The 22,606-nt window shown below is 43.4% G+C and overlaps 2 protein-coding genes and 1 non-coding gene across 3 annotated transcripts; 2 read left to right on the forward strand and 1 right to left on the reverse strand.

Annotated features, from left to right (window-relative positions):
- The first annotated feature begins 4,260 nt into the window (after nt 1-4,260).
- On the forward strand, nt 4,261-10,934 carry LOC124007701 (protein boule-like). The gene is given in 12 exon segments (XM_046318393.1): nt 4,261-5,719; nt 6,601-6,732; nt 6,856-6,947; nt 7,088-7,142; nt 7,587-7,662; nt 8,121-8,281; nt 8,588-8,671; nt 8,989-9,036; nt 9,144-9,207; nt 9,210-9,271; nt 9,524-9,634; nt 9,777-10,934. Coding segments are annotated over 12 exon segments (1,065 nt in total). The 5' UTR covers nt 4,261-5,701; the 3' UTR covers nt 9,939-10,934.
- Nucleotides 10,935-13,900: 2,966 nt separating this feature from the next.
- On the reverse strand, nt 13,901-20,054 carry LOC124008226 (MOB-like protein phocein). The gene is made up of 8 exons (XM_046319355.1): nt 19,901-20,054; nt 18,746-18,808; nt 18,311-18,411; nt 18,150-18,192; nt 17,728-17,814; nt 17,077-17,156; nt 16,738-16,849; nt 13,901-15,672 (listed from the first exon to the last, which is right to left on the reverse strand). Exons 1-8 carry the CDS (start codon nt 19,958-19,960, stop codon nt 15,580-15,582), a joined length of 639 nt encoding a protein of 212 aa, XP_046175311.1. The 5' UTR covers nt 19,961-20,054; the 3' UTR covers nt 13,901-15,579.
- trnaa-ugc lies at nt 17,423-17,498 on the forward strand. The gene has a single exon. It is a non-coding gene; the product is annotated as a tRNA-Ala (tRNA).
- Nucleotides 20,055-22,606: the final 2,552 nt, after the last annotated feature.

The raw sequence follows: 22,606 nt of genomic DNA on the forward strand, positions 1-22,606 counted from the left end.
ATCATGGGGCTAATTTTATGAGGCTTTCAGTGAACAGTGGGGAGCTGGTAAGTGCTGTATGACCAAGAGTGTTGATGTATGGAGGGACAAGACAAGTCTGTGTGGAGAGAGAGAGAGAGAGAGAGAGAGAGAGAGAGAGAGAGAGAGAGAGAGAGAGAGAGAGAGAGAGAGAGCGAGAGAGCGAGAGAGCGAGAGAGAGAGAGAGAGAGAGAGAGAGAGAGAGAGAGAGAGAGAGAGAGAGAGAGAGAGAGAGAGAGAGAGAGAGCGAGAGAGAGAGAGAGAGAGAGAGAGCGAGAGAGCGAGAGAGCGAGAGAGAGAGAGAGAGAGAGAGAGAGAGAGAGAGAGAGAGAGAGAGAGAGAGAGAGAGAGAGCGAGAGAGAGAGAGAGAGAGAGAGAGAGAGAGAGAGAGAGAGAGAGAGAGAGAGAGAGAGAGAGAGAGAGGTCTTTTGAAAATCTAAATTGTACAGCGGTAGGATGTAAATGCAATGACGTTTGAACCCAACCAGCTCATCCTTAGGCAATGTCCTCTTTGTCCTCAGCTCTTGTGCATAGGCCTAGTTCAGTAGTTCAGTATAAAACACTCATTTGCCAATTCAATCCAGGAAAAAAGCAGAGACATAAAAACTGAAATTTGTCCAACCAGCATATGCGTAACAATAAAAGCCCAAACAGGAGGGGAAAGTTTGGACGTGAACACTTTTCAGTATGCCGCCCCCCTCTGAGTGGTCGATGCATTACAGGTAATGGAGCAGGCGATTTGCTGCCTTGTGCTCTCTTGGTACAACTGATGCTGTATCCCTTTGTTGTGGTAAGAGAGGTTGGGGAAAAAATAAAATGCAATTTACAGACTGTCAAGACTAGAGTGATCTGACTTCAATCTGAGAGAAATTATAGCTGCACGAGGCCTATAATCAGAGACAAAGTGGCTTTTTGAGGATCAGCACAGCGTCGAGTGGTGTAGTGTGGGACAGAGCGTCCAAATTACATGTACTAGCTTTATTAGCTCCGACTGCACCACCTGAATCAGCCCTGTCTTTAACGAGGCTCTTGCTACCTGCGCCGCTAATTGGCCGCCCACCCATTCTCCCCTCCACTGTCTCTCTCCGGCTAACACTTCCTGGCCCAATTTGACTTAAGGAGAGAAACTTTTAGTTTAGTTTGTTGATTCAACCATTTAAAAAAAACAAGCGCACATATAACTTGAAAATACACATATAACTAGAAAATCGTCAGCATTACTCCTGAACCTGTATAAGCACACATTAACAACACCTGATCTGGTGCTGTGATTATGTGCACCCCTAACACGAGGAAAGTAATCAGTTAGATATATGGGCACAGAACCAGAAATACTCTTGTAAATCAAACATAGCTCAATGGGACTCAGGGAGAGGCACTACATCGTCTAGGGTGGTGACTTGCTGTTATAAGTTCAGCAGGTCGGTGTTCTGTTGTTGTCACAGCTTGTTAATAGTCAAAAATCCTGAAGAAGGTGCAGGGGAACTTGAAGAGTGGAACCTTTTTCTCACTCTAAAGCACACACCTGAGTTAAAAAAGGCTACATGTCAAACCTGACTGAGTTAAACAGAGGCTACATGGCTACATGTCAACCCTGACTGAGTTTAAAGAGGCTACATGTCAAACCTGACTGAGTTTAAAGAGACTACATGGCAACCCTGACTGAGTTAAAAGAGGCTACATGGCAACCCTGACTGAGTTTAAAGAGGCTACATGGCTACATGTCAAACCTGACTGAGTTTAAAGAGACTACATGGCAACCCTGACTGAGTTAAAAGAGGCTACATGGCTACATGTCAAACCTGACTGAGTTTAAAGAGGCTACATGGCTACATGTCAACCCTGACTGAGTTTAAAGAGGCTACATGGCTACATGTCAACCCTGACTGAGTTTAAAGAGGCTACATGGCTACATGTCAACCCTGACTGAGTTTAAAGAGGCTACATGGCTACATGTCAACCCTAACTGAGTTTAAAGAGGCTACATGGCTACATGTCAACCCTGACTGAGTTTAAAGAGGCTACATGTCAAACCTGACTGAGTTTAAAGAGACTACATGGCAACCCTGACTGAGTTAAAAGAGGCTACATGGCAACCCTGACTGAGTTTAAAGAGGCTACATGGCTACATGTCAAACCTGACTGAGTTTAAAGAGACTACATGGCAACCCTGACTGAGTTAAAAGAGGCTACATGGCTACATGTCAAACTTGACTGAGTTTAAAGAGGCTACATGGCTACATGTCAACCCTGACTGAGTTTAAAGAGGCTACATGGCTACATGTCAACCCTAACTGAGTTTAAAGAGGCTACATGGCTACATGTCAACCCTGACTGAGTTTAAAGAGGCTACATGGCTACATGTCAACCCTGACTGAGTTTAAAGAGGCTACATGGCTACATGTCAACCCTAACTGAGTTTAAAGAGGCTACATGGCTACATGTCAACCCTGACTGAGTTTAAAGAGGCTACATGGCTACATGTCAACCCTGACTGAGTTTAAAGAGGCTACATGGCTACATGTCAACCCTAACTGAGTTTAAAGAGGCTACATGGCTACATGTCAACCCTGACTGAGTTTAAAGAGGCTACATGGCTACATGTCAACCCTGACAGAGTTAAAAGGGGTCTACATGGCTGCCTGTAACCTGACTGTACCCCTGCACATCGACCCAGTACTGGTACCCCATGTATATAGCCAAGTTATTGGTACTCATTGTGTATTTATTCCTTGCGTTATTATTTTTCTATTATTTTTCTCTATGCATTGTTCGGAACGGCCCGTAAGTTAAATATTGTATTATTAGTCTACACCTGTTGTTTACATAGCATGTGACAAATACAACTGTATTTGATGGAGACTCCTTTCCGCATACAGCCCTGTCAGGCTGAGGAGGCCATGTTTTTGCCCTAGTACTACACGCCTGATTCCACTAATCAACTCATCATCACACCTTTAAATCAGGTGTGTCAGGCTCGGGAAATACTGCCCCAGATGTTCATCTGCATTAGGAGCTGAGTCTGTCAGGTACTTTGTCCCCCTGCCTAGGAGTCAGACAGACACATCCTATAGGCCTAACCCTCCCAGCGATAGGCCTGAACCTATCCTGGTGGTGGATGAAGCTGTTATGAGTCATATTGCCTGATAGAACACAGTTATCAAATGAAAAGTTCTCTAAACATCTCATTACATACTAGACCTACAACATGCTTTACCATTCTCTGGATTAGAAATGTCAAGCAAACCCAGTTCATGACATGTTGTAGTAGACAGGCAGGCTATGTTTTGGCCTAACCAGCACAAATTCAGAGGGAAACATTGCCCTCTTGTGACTTGAATATTGCATAAATATTTATTCAGGCCTATATTATTCTGGAGACATATAGTCAGTATATTGCATACTGGCCATAAGACTGACCAAACCAGGAAGGATATGCACTGAGTATTACCAAACATTACGAACACCTTCCTAAAATTGAGTTTGCACTCAGAACAGCCCCAATTTGTCAGGGCATGGACAAGGTGTCAGGGCAAGGTGTCAAAAGCGTTCCCCAGGGATGCTGGCCCATGTTGACTCCAATGCTTCCCACAATTGTGTCACATTGGCAGGTGGACCATTCTTGATACAGACAGGAAACTGTTGAGCGTGAAAAACCCAGCAGTGTTGCAGCTCTTGACACAAACTGGTGCGCCTGGCACTTATTACTATAGTCTGTTCAAGGGCACTTAAATATTTTGTCTTGCCCATTCACCCTCTGAATGGCACACATACACAATTCATGTCTTAATTGTCTCAAGGCTTAAAAATCTTTCTTTAACCTGTCTCCTCCCCTTCATCTAAACTGATTGAAGTGGATTAAACAAGTGACATCAACAAGGGATCATAGCTTTCACCAGGATTCACCTGGTCGGCCTGTGTCATGGAAACAGCAGGTGTTCCTAATGTTTTGTATACTCCGTGTCTAGCCAAGACAGAGTGTATATACTATAACTGTTTCATTGGTCTGGGCTAGAGAAGGATAAAGTAAAAGGAGGGACTGCAATAAGCAAAGCAACCCTGAATGAGAGATATGGGGCAGGAGAGGGTGGATGGCGCTGCTCATGGCCCACAGTTCACGGTTAAACGATACCGTCCTGGTAAGTGCAGCACAGACAAGCCTGGCGACAGAGTTCTCACAGTGTCTCTTTCTTTCATGGCACTGAACCCTGTCTCTCCCAGGACCGTGGAGAAATGCACGGTTCACCCTCCAGCCTCTCTGGACCTCAATGCTCCCAGGTAGGTAAGCCGAGCACCAGCAGCGTGAACAGGTGTGACGTTCTGATAGGCCAGGGAACAGGACAAAACAAGGTTGTGTTCCTCTGCTCTGACCTCGCTGACACGTAGCCAGATGTTATAACGCCGGATAGGTATTTTATGTATCAACTAACCACATCTTATGTTTTACCATTTTGGTGCAAAACTGCACAGTTGATGACAGGGAAGGCAACCGTTGGTTTATGCATGCAGCGTTTGAGCAGGGAAGGCAACCGTTGGTTTATGCATGCAGCGTTTGAGCAGGGAAGGCAACCGTTGGTTTATGCATGCAGCGTTTGAGCAGGGAAGGCAACCGTTGGTTTATGCATGCAGCGTTTGAGCAGGGAAGGCAACCGTTGGTTTATGCATGCAGCGTTTGAGCAGGGAAGGAAACCGTTGGTTTATGCATGCAGCGTTTGAGCAGGGGAAGGCAACCGTTGGTTTATGCATGCAGAGTTTGAGCAGGGAAGGCAACCATTGGTTTATGCATGCAGAGTTTGAGCAGGGGAAAGCAACCAATAATAGCACCTATACGCTTGTACCTTACTGCACAACACCTGCAACATATTAGGCACTAATAGCAATATTGGATGCTTGCACACAAAATCAATTCAATGCTTTCAATAGGCCTATGTAATGTAAGGACCTAAAGAATGTCGGTTGCCAGTCTGTTTAGCTGACATTCCAGTCCTTGTACTCCAAGTCATGTGAATATGAAGTACAAGGAGTTGAACGTAAAAAAAATGGCAACCAGGCAAGACAGAACCCGGTACCAACCATACAGACTCGGGCGATAGTTTTCTTTGTAGATTATTTGTGCCAAAATGTTAATAATACGATAATTACCATGTTCATTCATGCACACTTATTGTAAATTAATGTAGGAATGAACTGAAATTGTTCAATAAAAACTGTGTTCATAAAAAGGGCTTTTCTCCCGCCATCAACGTGGTCATCGTGGACTGGGAAAGCGCCACCTGGACAAGTTGAGGGCGGCAGCGCCTGGAAGAGCGGGAAATAAAACCCAATTAAACTAGCTAGCTAACCTGCTAGACTGCTCTAAAGTTTCCTACCGTTGGCACATGGAAACAAACTAACAATAATCTATAGATACATGTTTCTCTGGTTAAAATACAACTATAACAATAGAAATGTAACCCGTGTAGGCCACCTATGAATATGAGTGGTTTAGGACGAGCCCAATCTGGTCAACGCCAGAGATGTTCCCGTCGTTCATACTGCAGACAGACAGACAGACTGGTGTTGAGGATTCAGGCTCGGCTGTGTCTGTCTGGCTGTGTGCACCTCCTTTTGCAAGGTGTTTTAACCTGAGCTCACATTGTCTTGCTGAATTATTTTGTTTCCACTTTACTTGACCGTGTCTACGATGGAGAACGAAATAACCGTAAGTTTCCTTTCACCAGCGTAATAACTTTACTTGTCATCTTGCTAAGATGAATATGTTGTAAAAATATATTTTTTTACAACATATTAATCTTAGCTGGCTAGCTTTTTAGATATATATATGTGTGTTTAGCGAAGTAGCTAAACAGATAAGTGTTGTGTTTGTGTGTCGGGATATTTAATTGTGATTCATGTAACAATGGTACTACAATTATATAAATTAATGTCATATAACCAGCGAGTTAAAATGTCACTCTTGAATGCTAACGATATTGTCTAGCTATCACTAATGTCAGCTTCCAGTGCATAAAGTTAGCAAGGTCTTTAGTTTAGATAGCTAGCTAGATAAGTTATGTTAACTAGCGTTATTTGTGTTCAGTTACATGTCGCTTGATGTAGATAATGTACTCCAAACCAGAGTAAATTATGTTGTAACTCGTTTATTGGTAAATGGTGATTGATCTTGCATGTTTTATCCCGATCGAAAATGTGTTTGGCTGACTCTTGTTAGCTTTTAGCTAGCTAACTAGCTACGGTCTCTCTCCTAAACCTTAGCCTAGCATTGTCCATATTATAGGCTTTAAAAAGCGAAAGGTCACTCAGGGTTGGCTAGTTATTCCCAGCTCTAGACAAAACAAAAGTGCATCTACAAAGACAACCTCTTTTCAAGCCGCAGTTGTCCCCAAGAATACAGTTGTAGAGACAGTTTGTTTTGAAAGATCAAAGGCTTACGACATACCCTTTGTCTTAAAGATATCAAACGATATTGCTTTGTAAAATAGATCATTTTTGCTACATTATCAGAATTTCTCAGCATTGGTGAGGATGGCCAATCCAGTGATGCTCTTGTTCTGTTTCAAGCTAATCTCAATCTGCACGCAGACCAGCACTCCCTCTCCTCCTCCTGCTCCAGTGTCTCATGACCCCAGCAACGACACCTCTCCCTCTCACCATGCCCCCCGCTTTGGCACCATCATCCCTAACCGCATCTTTGTGGGAGGCATTGATTTCAAGGTGACTTTTGTCTCTTTCTTTACTTTCATAGGGCCTCCTGGTTTCGGGTTTGAGACCTAACTTGACCTTTTTGCTGCTGCATGTTACTGGACCATGAAAATGGTGTGTTATTTTTGTGTGTAGACCAATGAGAGCGACCTGAGACGCTTCTTCTCCCAGCATGGAGCAGTGAAGGAGGTGAAGATAGTGATTGACCGTGCTGGGGTGTCAAAAGGGTGAGTTCAGTTAAACTGTAGATGTTCTGCCCCCGCAGACTGGATGACACCTGCAATGATGTTTATTAACTAAAGTATGACAATGGAAATGTAATCCAGGGACACTGTATCATTGCCTTGTGTTTGTGTCCGTCCCACAGATATGGCTTTGTCACCTTTGAGACCCAGGAGGATACAGAGAGAATCCTTCATGATGTGAGTAACTAAAAGTACATTCTTTGACAAAAGGGTTCCAAATGGGTTCTTCGGCAGTCCCCATAGGAGAACCCTTTTTGGTTCCAGGTATAATTATTTTTGGTTACATGTAGAACCCTCTGTGGAAAGGGTTCCACGTGGAATCCAAAACGGTTCCCCTATGAGCATAGCCGAAGAACCCTTTTTTCTAAGAGTGTAGAGCCAATATACATATATACATATGTACAGATTAGAGGTCGACCTCTACTACAGATATGGGATAGAGACGATACGATACAAACCTTATATCTCCTTCTAGAGGACAGCAGCTCAAATACACATTAGGTTTAGCTCAGTCCATCACCAGTAAAGACATGGTCATAGGTAGTTTATGTTCAGTGTAAAGTGATCTGTCTCAATCTGTACTGGATACCCCCTGTCCCTCTGCCACCACCACATCCCCAGGCTGACAGACTGTGCTTCCGGGACAAGAGGCTCAACATCGGCCAGGCCGTGCGCAAGCAGCAAGTGGGAGGTCACCGTAAGTAACAGAGCCCCGTAGAGCCGGGGTAGGCCACCCTGGTCCAGAAGTGCTTTAACCGACCTGGAAGACCAGGTGTGTTGAATTTAGGCAGTCACTGAACTGATCAATTAGCTCATTTGGTCAGGTGTGGTGCCTAGATTGAACAGAATCCTGCAGTACCTGCAGCACCTCAGAAACAGGGTTGTCTTCCCATGCTGTAGATGAGTGACAGCTGAAGCAGTAGCATTACATAGTGGTGGAAATGACTTTTTCAACACGTTTGTAATGCATCATTGAACATTTGAACAATCATACCATATATGGTCTTATCTTGATCGTGGTGGGTGGGGACTAATGTGCTCTTGCACTTGTTGGCTTTAAAATTCTGAATCATCACCTGGGATTGAGTGTCGACAACATTTGCCTTTGTACATAACCTTGAAGGTTGACTTGTGCCTCCTTCCTCCTCCACTCAGCAAACAGCTTCTCTGTGTCCAGCCATACTCCTGCCATGATACCCACCCCCTGTGGAACCATGTACCTCACCACCCCTACAGGGTACCCCTACACCTACCACAACGGAGTGGCTTACTTCCACACCCCAGAGATGAGCCCCTCCGCCCCCTACCACTGGCCCGTGAGTCCTATCCTTCACTCAGCCATGTGCTCAGGCCACATCTTCCCTGGTGGTGAATGAAATGTGCATTCTACATGAAGATTTGATTTGAACACACAGCAACATGTGAGAATCATAGAGAGACTACTGATCATGTTTCATCCAGGAAACAGACACCACATACTACAGTGTTTTAGTCATTTTATACAATTCATTGCATTTGATAAAATCTTAAGTTATTGTACATTTGCTTTTTTGGCGTAAATATAAATGTTATTTCGTACATGGCTGGTGTCCCGCATTACATGTGTGTCTGTGTCCTTGTAGTCCCGCTCAGTGCCTGGCTCTCCAGTCATGCTGACCCACCAGCCTCCACCCATCTACCAGCAGCCAGCCTACCATCACTACCAGGTCAGAGCAGACTGTCCTGGATCGTCTCACCACCACCATTACAGCTTAGCTGACCAGCCTGATCCCAGATCTGTTTGTGTTCTATAGGCAATGTAGTCCATGACCATAGGAGTTGGCAAGACAGCACAAACAGATCTGGGACCAGGCTAACCGTAGTCACCAGTACAGCATCATAAGACATCCATTGTAAATACTGGTACCTCAGCCAATGACAGCCCAGTCAGCTGTTCAGATGTAATGGTATTGAGGTGTTATCCCAGGAGAAAGCTGGTGTACTCCTGGGTACTGATCTGTTTCCTATACTCTGTGTCCTTCAGGCCCCTACACAGTGTCACCCTAGTCACCTGCAATGGAACGTTCCTCAGGTAAGGGAAGGAGATGGGCTTCTGTGCTCTTCACCTCTATGTTTGTGAGTGGGTTTTTATCAGAGGCAAGGTGGATCCTAAATGTCAACTAATTGTGTGTGTGTCAGTCTCCAGTGCCCTCCAGCCCAGTGTTGTACATGCAGCCCTCTGAGCTCCTGTACCAGCCCATGGAGCAGCCCAGCGACGGGGCTGTGTCCAGCCTGCCATGCCCCTCATAGAGGCCCCCATCCCAGAGGTTGATAACATCCTGACCTGGGTCCTGTTCATTACGCTCAAAACTGAGAAAAAAAACTACCATGGTCCAATAAGAAAGGCACATTTGTATTGACTGTTTCAAAATGTTTTGCCACAGTACGACCTACTGAACACAACCATTTTGTAGTTCCCTCGGTCAGTGTACTATTTCCCATATGCTACTTCATAGCGTTAGCATTAGGTGACAGTTGATGTATAAAACCGTACTCAGTGCTTACTTGTTCTACCATAGCAGCAGTTCATCGACCACATGGTGCAACCAGCCTACAATCACACGTTATCATACTACCCACAAAGTCCAGGGGGGATGACACCTGTGATGATACAGCAAGAACCAGGAAAGGTACCCGTTATAATACCAGTATAAACTTATTATGACATCATATGATAAGGCATGCTAGAGAATCATCTCTATTGGTCTGTTGTGATGAATGATTGTTGGAGAAGGATTGTCATGTGTTGTGTCTGTTACGTTCCCCATCTAGGAACAGAAGTTCCACGCCATGAGGCGAGGTTACCCCTCCTCGCCGGTCAGCCTGAAGCCCAGGTACGGCCGCAACCCGCACTACGCCCACCTGCGCAAGGAGTACCGCCCAGAAATCACCACTGACCCCTCCCCTCCGCCCGCCACCGAACCACTCAAGTAGAGTATATCCATGTTTCCTTTCAGCCAATGAAACGCCCATCTCCTCAGGCAGAAAGACCCACTTCTCTATCTCTCCACCCGCTTCTCAATCTCTCCATGACCTTGTCTCCTCCAACCCTTCACACGCATCATATTATTCAGTCCAGACAACTATGTGCTCGCTGAATGTTCATCTGTTTACTATAATTTAATAGAATATTGAGAATATGAATCATTTTAGCTACTAAAAAGTACTGTAAGCACTATGATGTAAGTGCTCGTTCTATCACTTCTGGACTGAAAAGGTGCATAGCTTCCTCTGGTGTTTTTCCCACGACTCAGGGAGGGATAACTAGCTCCTGGTACTGCATTGTACTGTTGAACTGTTTCATAAATAACCCAATGCACGATTGAGCTTAAAGTTAAGCTAAACGATCTTTTGTAACAAGAATGTTCCTCCTTTGGCATTTGTGTCAAACTTTTGCCATGTAATCGTTCAGAGTATAGAAGCAAAAGGGAGCTATTTCCTGATACTGCTTTATATTGGCCTATTGGCCAATCACACGTTTTCTTTTTCAAATTAGCTCTTAACGCAAAGCAAAAAAAAGTCTTAACAAAGATTACTGCCAATATTAGTTCTAAATAAAAGCTCTCTATCTGCCATTGAGCATGTTTTATCTCTTTGGTATTAGAATAGTCAAGATTACTGTCTTTATAATGTGACTGCAATACATGTTGGAAAATGTATTTTAAAATAATTAGGCTGCTGTCACAGAGGAGTGCAAATAGATCCCTAGAGTTAAATACATAACCAGGAGATTATTTTATACATTTAGCATTTTTATGTATCTCATGTTTTCAAGAGCTGTTTCATATAGATTTTGCTGTGATTGTGAGTCTCTAAAAACAATGTGCCCTCCAGATGAGGGGTAACATCAAAATAACTGTCCACTGGACTGGGACCACAAATAAAGTACAATGAACATCAGTCAAACAGATTCACATGGTCTTTCGTCGGCTTTGTCAAATTTCAGATTGGAAGGTCAACACGGCAAGCTGGTCTTTCCTGCCTGTAAATTATTCGCCTCATCTTCATCAACTTCAATCAGCCTGGGTTCAGTCATGAGTCACCCTGGGTTCAGTCATGAGTCACCCTGGGTTCAGTCATGAGTCACCCTGGGTTCAGTCATGAGTCACCCTGGGTTCTGGAAGGGTTCAGTCAAGTCACCCTGGGTTCAAGCTCACCCTTTTCATGAGTCACCCTGCTGAGTCACCCTTTCCTGCACCCTGGGTTCTGTCAAACCCTAGTCATGAGTCACCCTGGGTTGTCATGAGTCACCCTGGGTTCAGTCATGAGTCACCCTGGGTTCAGTCATGAGTCACCCTGGGTTCTGTCATGAGTCACCCTGGGTTCAGTCATGAGTCACCCTGGGTTCAGTCATGAGTCACCCTGGGTTCAGTCATGAGTCACCCTGGGTTCTGTCATGAGTCACCCTGGGTTCAGTCATGAGTCACCCTGGGTTCACTCAGGTCTACACGGTTTGGTTACTTTTTCTCCTGCATCCTGTCTTGGTCTGCTCCCTCATTGGTTATGCATGTATTCTGTTAAAATTGTATTGTATTCTATAACTGATAAGCTATGGGTGTCAGAGTTGAGGTTTAACTAAAGAATTTATGACATCACATATTTCATTGAGGCCTATTTTTTAGAATAATTATTTGAATAGCTGGATTGCATGTACTATGAGGTGTCTGGTTTTGTTTTGTGTGAACTGCGATTCACTTTCATTTCATTATCTTCCCTGTAAAAATATATAATCAGGGTAGAAACATCGATTTTTTCCACAACGGTTCATAATTGAAAAGTTATGCCGTTTTGCTCTGAAACATACTTGTTTTCTTGTTGAGAATTGATCATAGTGAAAGTCAATGCCAGAAGAAAAGAAATGACAGAATCATTTCTTAAATAAGTGCTCCCATGTTCTGTTAATTTATCATTAAAATAACAGTTTAGGTCAATTTGATTTGGTCAGTTACTAATAAAACAGAATTAAAGTTTGATTTGAAATGACAATTTTAGGAAGAGTATTTTGTTGTATTCCAAGCATGCCTGTAATTTCTCAATGTTCCATTTGAATAAACAGGTTTTACTCTTTACATATTGTCATAGCACCACATTGTCAAGTCAATGTGTCTTGCTTTTTAAAACATACATAAATGTTGAACTATTTATTACAATGTTAGACGTTTGAAGTTCAGTTTGGGGATATTCCACCTCTACCTCCTGTAATCCCTTTACTCAATCTGAGGAGCAGATCAACTATGCTTTGCTCCAAAGTACAGTCTTTTAAAAAATATATTGTTTTTGAGTTAAGATATGCTGTTTGTCTACCCTTTTTATAAATGAGGCGAAGTTGTCTTGACCTTACAGTTAAGATGTTTTAACATCAGTGCATGTATGTTTTGGATATAGTTCTGAACACTAACATTTGGATGTTTACTTTGATGTTCTTCTGCACATTACATTGTGCCTTGTTCTTTCTGAATATTGGGGGGGATGTTTAAGACTTGTGTTCAGAAGTGGGTCGTCTTGTTGGTACGAATAAAGTTTGAACCCTTGAGGATGGATACGTCCGTGTGTCATTGGGCCCAGAGAAACAACCCTTACTGATGAAATGGAAGCCCGTTTGAAAACGTTGCACTGCTGTGAAAATGTGAAGACTACAGGTCACACATGTACAATAGGAACACATGGCACTTCACATGTACAATAGGAACACATGGCACTTCACATGTACAATAGGAACACATGGCACTTCACATGTACAATAGGAACACATGGCACTTCACATGTACAATAGGAACACATGGCACTTCACATGTACAATAGGAACACATGGCACTTCACATGTACAATAGGAACACATGGCACTTCACATGTACAATAGGAACACATGGCACTTCACATGTACAATAGGAACACATGGCACTTCACATGTACAATAGGAACACATGGCACTTGATTGTAAATATCGGATATTTTAATAAGAAACAGTGAATGGATATCCACCAGGGACAAAATGGCAACACAGTCAAACACATCGTTGTGTTGCCTGAGTAATAGTTCATCATTTGACAAGAATATAGAAAGTGAATGAGACATAATTGTGCTTTGAAAACCTAAGGCATTTCTGAGTAGCTGTCATTAATATTAACCAATAATGAAAACATCAAATTCCTTTATTTTAAATAAATACAGTGAGAGATTGTTGCCCTAAATGACATGAACGTAAAACACCCCCATCCCCTTGTATAGAAACCAGTTATTAGGAAAGCAGTCCTTGTGCCATGTCAAAGATGTAGGAACTCTGGCCCAGTAAACAGGCTATCCTGCGGCAATGTTGCCTTTTCTTGGCTCTGGGTTGAAGCTTCCCCTAGGTACAGATCAGCTTGCCCTCCCCTAACCTTAACCTCAGCCGATCTAGGATCAGCTTCCCCTCCCCTAACCTTAACCTCAGCCGATCTAGGATCAGCTTCCCCTCCCCTAATCTTAACCTCAGCCGATCTAGGATCAGCTTCCCCTCCCCTAATCTTAACCTCAGCCGATCTAGGATCAGCTTCCCCTCCCCTAATCTTAACCTCAGCCGATCTAGGATCAGCTTCCCCTCCCCTAATCTTAACCTCAATATCTAGGATCAGCTTCCCCTCCCCTAATCTTAACCTCAGCCGATCTAGGATCAGCTTCCCCTCCCCTAATCTTAACCTCAGCCGATCTAGGATCAGCTTCCCCTCCCCTAATCTTAACCTCAGCCGATCTAGGATCAGCTTCCCCTCCCCTAATCTAACCTCAGCCGATCTAGGATCAGCTTCCCCCCTAATCTTTTCTCAGCCGATCTAATCTTAATCTCAGCCGATCTAGGATCAGCTTCCCCTCCCCTAATCTTAACCTCAGCCGATCTAGGATCAGCTTCCCCTCCCCTAACCTTAACCTCAGCCGATCTAGGATCAGCTTGCCCTCCCCTAATCTTAACCTCAGCCATTAATGGAATAAAACCCTAAAAACCATTTTTGTTATACTCTGCAATTAATAATGTCCTTCCACTTCCTTAATCTAGGATGGAAGACTGACGTGGTTTTATATACAGTAGTCAGAAATATCAGGACTATTAAATACCTGTTATATCAACCTGTATAATGTAGCCTGTTTATTAAACACCTGTTATATTAACTTGTAGCGCTACATTAGACCAGAGTTCCTGACACCTAGAACACAACAAAGGCTGCATTTACACAGACAGCCCAATTATGATCTTTTGCCACCAATTAGTCTTTTGACCAACCAGAGCAATTATTTTGCCCATAAGAATTTGGTTGCCTGTGTAAACGCTGCCCAAGGACCAAACAGAAAGCACATGATAAAGTAACTAGCAAAGGGTGTCACAGTTTATCAGGTACACCACCCTGTTCACCAAAATGATTCGCTCCTACAGTGAGTCACGTGGCTGTGGCTTGCTCTATAAAGCAGGCAGACAGGCATCGAGCCATTCAGTAACTGTTTGATTGAATGCTAGAATGTGTCAAACTAGCGGCCTAAGTGACTTTGAGCGTGGTGATCGTCTGCTAGGCGCACCGGATCCAATATCTCTGAAAGAGCCGGCCTCCTGGGATTTTCACGCACGAGTGTCTAGAGTTTACTGTGAATGGTGCGACAAACAAAAATCATCCAGTCAGCGGCAGTTCTGTGGGTGAAAACAGCTCGTTGATGAGAGGTCCAAGGAGAATGGCAGGCTAACAGGCTGGCCACTAACGGCACAGTACAACAGTGGTGTGCAGAACGGCATTTCAGGACGCACTACTCGTCGATCCTTGTCACGGATGGGCTATTGTAGCAGACGACCACACGGGGTTCCAGTCCTATCAGCTAAAACCAAGAAGCACTAGTGGGAACGCAATTACCAACACTGGACAATTGAGTGGAAAAACCTTGCCTGGTCTGATGAATCCCGTTTCCAGGTTCATGTTGATGACAGTCAGGTTTTGGCGTAAGCAGCATGAGTGTGTTTACCCATCCTACCTGGTGTCAACGGTACAGGCTGGTGGCGGTGGTGTACTGGTGTGGGGAACATTTTCCTGGCACACGTTAGGTCCCTTGATATCAATTTAGCAACGATCGAACGTATCTGAACATTGTTGCTGACCAAACCCAATAGAGAGAGCATCTTTGGGATGAGGTAGACCGGGCTGTTTGCAGCATCAATGTTCCCGCCATCCAATCTGTAGCTACGGCGTGATGCCATCCCGTCTGCATGGACCCACATCCATGTGGAACGTTTCCAACAGGCTGTTTTGGTGGCAAAGCGGGGTTTGACCCGGTACTAGATGGGTGTACCTAATTAACTGGCCACAGTGTATATTGGTTAGTCATTTAACCACAACATTGTCTTGTTCTCTGAAACATACAAGCTAAATTAGGATGTTCATACAATATTGAAAATATTCTACTTAAAAACTGGTGATTTTAGTGTACTTTAGTGTATTGTGTGGTTGTGGGTGGGTGTGTGAGACAGCCATGTGTTTGAAATAGTTTGGCAGGGTGTAGCAGATCCTCTTCAGATCCCAGTCCTCAGGCGTCGCTCTCGCCCTCTGCTTCGTTAGGGTTCGTCTCATCCTCCATGATGGGTACGATCAGGTTGTCCTTGGACATCAGGTTGTACTTCATCACGGCGCGTGAACCGATGGCACAGGAACGTCTCGTTCTGGAGAGGGCAAGAGCATTCGCTGAGTTTTCCTATATAAAATCACAACGTTTCTAAACCCAATGCTAGTTAAAAGCTGAAGTCACTGGTAACCAATACACCAGAGTCAAATTATATTAAGTTCAATGCAACAAGTATCATCACAATCACAGCTGAATCTATGTGAAACCTGTTGGGGTAAGAGTTAGGACGGGATTCAATCTGATCAGGCATTGTAGCACAATGTTAAGGTCATTTCCCATTGTGCCGACATATTCAGCTTTAACTGTGGATGTGACCTCCGCAGCCGCAGGAACGTTCAACAACGCGGGATCAGATTGGATCCCAGCCTCAGGGCTTTGGGTTAGTGCTTTACAGTATGTACAGCCTCAGGGCTTTGGGTTAGTGCTTTACAGTATGTACAGCCTCAGGGCTTTGGGTTAGTGCTTTACAGTATGTACAGCCTCAGGGCTTTGGGTTAGTGCTTTACAGTATGTACAGCCTCAGGGCTTTGGGTTAGTGCTTTACAGTATGTACAGCCTCAGGGCTTTGGGTTAGTGCTTTACAGTATGTACAGCCTCAGGGCTTTGGGTTAGTGCTTTACAGTATGTACAGCCTCAGGGCTTTGGGTTAGTGCTTTACAGTATGTACAGCCTCAGGGCTTTTGGGTTAGTGCTTTACAGTATGTACTGCCTCAGGGCTAGGCTTTGGGTTAGTGCTTTACAGTATGTACTGCCTCAGGGCTAGGCTTTGGGTTAGTGCTTTACAGTATGTACTGCCTTAGGGCTAGGCTTTGGGTTAGTGCTTTACAGTATGTACTGCCTTAGGGCTAGGCTTTGGGTTAGTGCTTTACAGTATGTACTGCCTTAGGGCTAGGCTTTGGGTTAGTGCTTTACAGTATGTACAGCCTTAGGGCTAGGCTTTGGGTTAGTGCTTTACAGTATGTACAGCCTTAGGGCTAGGCTTTTGGGTTAGTGCTTTACAGCAAGTACAGCCTTAGGGCTAGGCTTTTGGGTTAGTGCTTTACAGTATGTACATGTGTAATTACAATTCATAGGAATAAAGACAGTCATAGAAAATGCTTACCTCATACTTGTCAAAGATCTGACGATGGTGGAAGTAAGCGTGGGAGAATATCCTGTAGATCCGCCGGCAAACTGAACCCAGTTTCCCTACTGAGGACTCTTTAATGCTCACTCTACCATAGAACAGAGACCAAATCAGGTCACAATCTATAGACAGCAACTTTATTACAACGCTTACAGCAAATGTAGGTAGCTGCATATATCAGTACAATGCGAATGATCATTTGGATAAAATGGTGTTACATTTTTAAAAATGCTTAATTTCTGTGTGAAGGGTGCTGGGGGTTAATGAGAAAGTGAAAGTCACAGGAGACATAGGAACACGGTAAACAGTTGTTACCTGCTAGGGAAGTACTTGTTACTGTTGAGGAGGCAGGCGGCTCCGTCCAGAGTGTGTCTGGTGTAGTCGATGGCTGGACACTGCAGGAGACAGCAAACAACAACAACAGGCTTGAGTACCAGCCATGATACAATAATGACTATAATGGTGTTATTAGTTCTGGCATGGTGAATGTTCGGTGCCAGAGGACAACTATCTTGTAGTCCCTCTCACCCCCCCCCTTTAAGATTTAGATGCACTATTGTAAAGTGACTGTTCCACTGGATGTCATAAGGTGAATGCACCAATTTGTAAGTCGCTCTGGATAAGAGCGTCTGCTAAATGACTTAAATGTAATGTAATATGTAGTCCTGTGTGGCTCAGTTGGTAGAGCATGGTGCTTGCAACGCCAAGCGTCATGGGTTCGATTCCCACTGGGGCCACCCAAGTCACAAGTTTGTCTATAAGTCATATGTAGAGAATACAGTCCAACAAAATTCTTACTTCAAAACAGAAAATGTATGCAAGCATGACCAAGTCACTAAGACTAAGTGGCTTTGGATAAAAGTCTAACTGGTTTATATTAGTATTATATTTTTATACCAGGGAAAGAGGGTAGGAACTGGATGAGGGATCCGCCTCTACAAATGCTGTGGGCAGAGAGGACCTTACCTCTTTGGGAGTCTTGTGTGCAGCACAGAGGAAGATCCACTGCTCTGTTGCTGTCATCTGGGTGCATGTGTCTGGGTGGCATTCTCCCTGTGAACAGACAGAGTACATGTTAGTAACAGACTTACTGGACGTTACCACTCCAACAAACAGTGTGAGAAGAATGGATGTTCAACATGATCTTCCTGAAGAGCTATGTCACAGGCCTGGGCAACTCCAGTCCTCCAGGGCCTGATTGGTGTCACCCCTTTTCTCCTTCCCTAGCAAACACAGCTGATTAATCAAATGTCATTCTAAACTGAAGATCACAATTAGGTGATTATTAGAGTCAGGTGTGTTAGCTGGGACTGGGGCAAAACTGTGACACCAATCAGGACCCGAGGACTGAAGTTGCCCAGGCCTGCTGATCCATCGTAAGGGCATACCTGTAGTTTCACAGCAAGTCCGTTCAGCTCCAAACAGAACTGCCTAAAAATGGAAGACACGAGACAAGACCAAATGTTAAAAGGAGGATGCGTTTTCAGCACCAGTACACATTTTGGATGTCCACATGACTTTCTCCTAAGTGGTAAACGGCAGCCACAACCTGAGGTGTTCGTACTTCCAGACCCCCTCATCCTGACCCTCTGGGGGCTCCAGGATCTTGTCCATGTTGGAGCAGTCTGTACGGATATTCTGTTGGATGTACTGAGAAGAACCACAGACTTTAGAAGCAGAACAGAACTGCATTAAATACATCACCTGACTAAGCCATTCTACCTCAGCAACTCAAATGGCAGAATAACAGTCTGATTGTTGTCTACATTTGAAAGATTAAAGTTTCTCTGATATTTTGTCTATATGCAACTGCTCATCCATACTGGAGAATGTTACAGAGAACTGCCCACACAGATCAGCACTAGCTACGTAGCTAGTAGAATGCCTGATTAGACTTCTTCAATTAACCACGGTGTCATCATATGCAAATGACTCAAAACAGTAAGATATTTCAAACATTAAAACAGAGACGTCTGACTCCCACCTGCTGCACAGCCAGTGTGCTGTCCATCTCCTCGAACGACTCATCGGGCCAGTTGTAGAAGTCCTGTGGGCATACACAAGAAACTCAGCAGGGCGAACTAACTGCACTGATTCAGCTGACAAAAAGACCTCGCCAGCTAGCTTATCTCTGTCTGGTAAATGAATAGGTAGCTACTAGCCCAATATTGGACTAAAGGAGCCTAACATTACTCCTTATAGTCCAAGGACCTTACATGTTCTGTTTAAAGGGTGAATTGGCTCTGGAAGCCAACTACTCAATCTAAATCCATTCTCAATTGTGGTAAAGTTCTAGAACCATAAATCCCTCTACGTTCATGTCACGTCCATATTATTTCACAAATGCAAAATACAGCTTACTGTACACCAGTGAAGGCTGTTGGGAGGAGCTATAGGAGGAAGGGCTCATTGTCATGGCATTCCAATGAGGTCCTCATATAGCTCCTCCCACCAGCCTCCACTGGTTTAACCTGTTAACACAGTTGCAGTGAACAGTGTTTTTCAGTGACAACATGTTTGTGGCCTGTCTTCAGTTTACACACAGTTGTTCTGACACGCAGAGATAGCCAATTAGCACAGGTACCGTAACAAGCGTTGTAAAATGGAAATATGCTCATGTGGTACTTTAACTTTTTAAAGGTGTGTATCAATTTAACATGTTTGTTGTTTTTACATTATTTCTCGCCGATATGAAAGGTCGTTATGTTTCCAAAATCGTACTGCAAACTATCCGTGTTAATGTTCAGACTGAGTGTCGCGGCTCTTACCAAAACTCCCACATTCATCCAGTGATTTATGTGTAATCTAATGGCACTGAGAGTCATGATTAAGGGCGAGGTAGTTAGCTCCTACATAGCTACCTGTATATTCTATTTTCAGATAACTTCAGACAATACAAACAGGCATCGTTTGATAGCTGTGACCAACCCATATCTTATAGCTCCTGACTTTGACTGGCGAGCCAGCTGGCTGTATGTAGCCTCGCTAACTAGCAGCATTAACAAGTTAAGTAAGCTAACGTTAGCAGCTGACAAACGGGCCGTCTAGGAAAGGATACAAAATGTGCCCAAGTAAAAAAAAATGCAAGACATGAGCATTGAACACACTAAAATTAAACCATGTTGCTAAAATCTGGTACCTTTTCTTTAGTCCCTGGTCGATTCCTCCTCATAACAGCTGCACCCTCCGCCATGACCATCTCGACTGGAATCCGGATGTTGCCAAAGCTGGAGGAAGTGTCAGCTCGCGGTGCAAGAAGCCGATCTTCTGACAGTAACACATATATATATTGCGGATTTGATTGAACTTCAGGGGTGTATTCATTAGTCGGTTTCTGTTGGAAAAACGTTTTAGAAAAAGAAACCGTTTAAATCAAATAATATCAAATATAATTGTATTTGTCACATGGGCCGAATACAACTGGTGTAGACTTTACCATGGAATGCTTGCTTACGAAACCTTCCCAACGACACAGAGTTTAAAAATAAAGTAGTACAAGAGGAATAAAATAAAATACACAAGATGGAACTACAGTATATACACAGGGAGTACCAGTACCAGATCAACATGAAGAGGCACGAGGTATCTGAGGTAGATGTGTACACGAAGGCAGGGTAAAGTGACTAGACATCAGGATCGATAATAAGAATAGAATAAAGAACAGAGCACCAGCAGCAAATTATGAGTGTAAAAGTGTGTGTTTGTGTTGTGTCGGTCTTTGTGTGTGTGTGTTAGCGAATGTAGTGAATGTGTGTGCGTGTATATATAGTTTATCGTTTACTCTTGGAAACAAACGGAACAAAACGGGGAGGGACCTACTTGAATTTCTCCAATAGAAACTCTCGTTTTCGTTGCAAAACGTTTTCCGTTTGGAGTGAACGGTTTCCGTTGCAAAACGTTTTGCAACAGACCAAACGTTTTGCAACCGAATATGACGAATTCATAAATCATAAATTCTCTCTTATACACAAACCAGGTTATACCAGCAATGGTGTTTGTGTGTATAAGAGAGGACATCAATGTATACTTGATTTAATTCCAGCTCTCAGATCCACACGGGTGGGAGAACTGGGTGTATTCATTATTTGGATCAGTGAAAATAGAACATAAGAATAATATTTGTTTAGTTGTGGAAAGCTATTAAAGTGTTCTCAACATAAATATTGTGAGGGAAAAGAGGGGGTCATTTTTACTTCAATGTATTTATATGTAAGAAAACAAATGTAGTTGTCTCTGTTTATTGTCTGCTTTCATTTGATTGATTAATACTTTTGAGTCTTTTTAAATTCACAGGCCACACTGCTGACCACCAGTCCTGTGACAGTATCTGATGCAGTAGAGGCTATATTATTATCATTATGGGATGTTCCATAACAGTTACTCCTATCCCCCATAGTATACATTATGTGTTGTTCCATAACAGTTACTCCTATCCCCCATAGTATACATTATGTATAACATTATCCTATCCCCCATAGTATACATTATGTGTTGTTCCATAACAGTTACTCCTATCCCCCATAGTATACATTATGTGTTTATCCATAACAGTTACTCCTATCCCCCATAGTATACATTATGTGTTGTTCCATAACAGTAACTCCTATCCTCCATAGTATATATTATGTGTTTATCCATAACAGTTACTCCTATCCCCCATAGTATACATTATGTGTTGTTCCATAACAGTAACTCCTATCCCCCATAGTATATTGTTCCCATGTCAGACACTCTTGCCCCAATAATACCATAAGCCCCATAAGCCTTTTTGTGGCTGCAGTAGCCTACTGTAGGATTAGGCATTTCCACAGGATACCCTGTTTGTAAATATTCACTGATTCTCCATTAGCTTTCTCTCAATGGCAATGTTCCATGTTCTATAGTCCATTCTATCCTCACAATGCATTATATGTTAGGATCAAGCTGTTTATACTCTTTTATAATACTGTTCTACCCTAAAACAATAACGTCATGGTTGGACGGAATCTGAGAGTGTCTGCGCCATCCTATGTTCTATATTCTACTCCATATAGAGAAGCTTCTCTAACAGGCCTCCATGTTATTTCTAGAATGAGTGTGTACCAGATTGTTCTAGATTGTTCTATACCCTATACCGTAGTGTTGTGATGGTCCTATACTGTAGTGTTGTGATGGTCCTATACTGTAGTGTTGTGATGGTCCTATACCGTAGTGTTGTGATGGTCCTATACTGTAGTGTTGTGATGGTCCTATACCGTAGTGTTGTGATGGTCCTATACCGTAGTGTTGTGATGGTCCTATACCATAGTGTTGTGATGGTCCTATACTGTAGTGTTGTGATGGTCCTATACCGTAGTCCTATTGTGATGGTCCTATACTGTAGTGTTGTGATGGTCCTATACTGTAGTGTTGTGATGGTCCTATACCATAGTGTTGTGATGGTCCTATACCTATACTGTAGTGTTGTGATGGTCCTATATGGTCCTATACCGTAGTGTTGTGATGGTCCTATACTGTAGTGTTGTGATGGTCCTATACCGTAGTGTTGTGATGGTCCTATACTGTAGTGTTGTGATGGTCCTATACTGTAGTGTTGTGATGGTCCTATACTGTAGTGTTGTGATGGTCCTATATGGTCCTATACTGTAGTGTTGTGATGGTCCTATACTGTAGTGTTGTGATGGTCCTATACTGTAGTGTTGTGATGGTCCTATACTGTAGTGTTGTGATGGTCCTATACTGTAGTGTTGTGATGGTCCTATACTGTAGTGTTGTGATGGTCCTATACTGTAGTGTTGTGATGGTCCTATACTGTAGTGTTGTGATGGTCCTATACTGTAGTGTTGTGATGGTCCTATACTGTAGT

The sequence above is a fragment of the Oncorhynchus gorbuscha genome, linkage group LG21 (assembly GCF_021184085.1).
Source record: "Oncorhynchus gorbuscha isolate QuinsamMale2020 ecotype Even-year linkage group LG21, OgorEven_v1.0, whole genome shotgun sequence".
Taxonomy (NCBI): domain Eukaryota; kingdom Metazoa; phylum Chordata; class Actinopteri; order Salmoniformes; family Salmonidae; genus Oncorhynchus; species Oncorhynchus gorbuscha.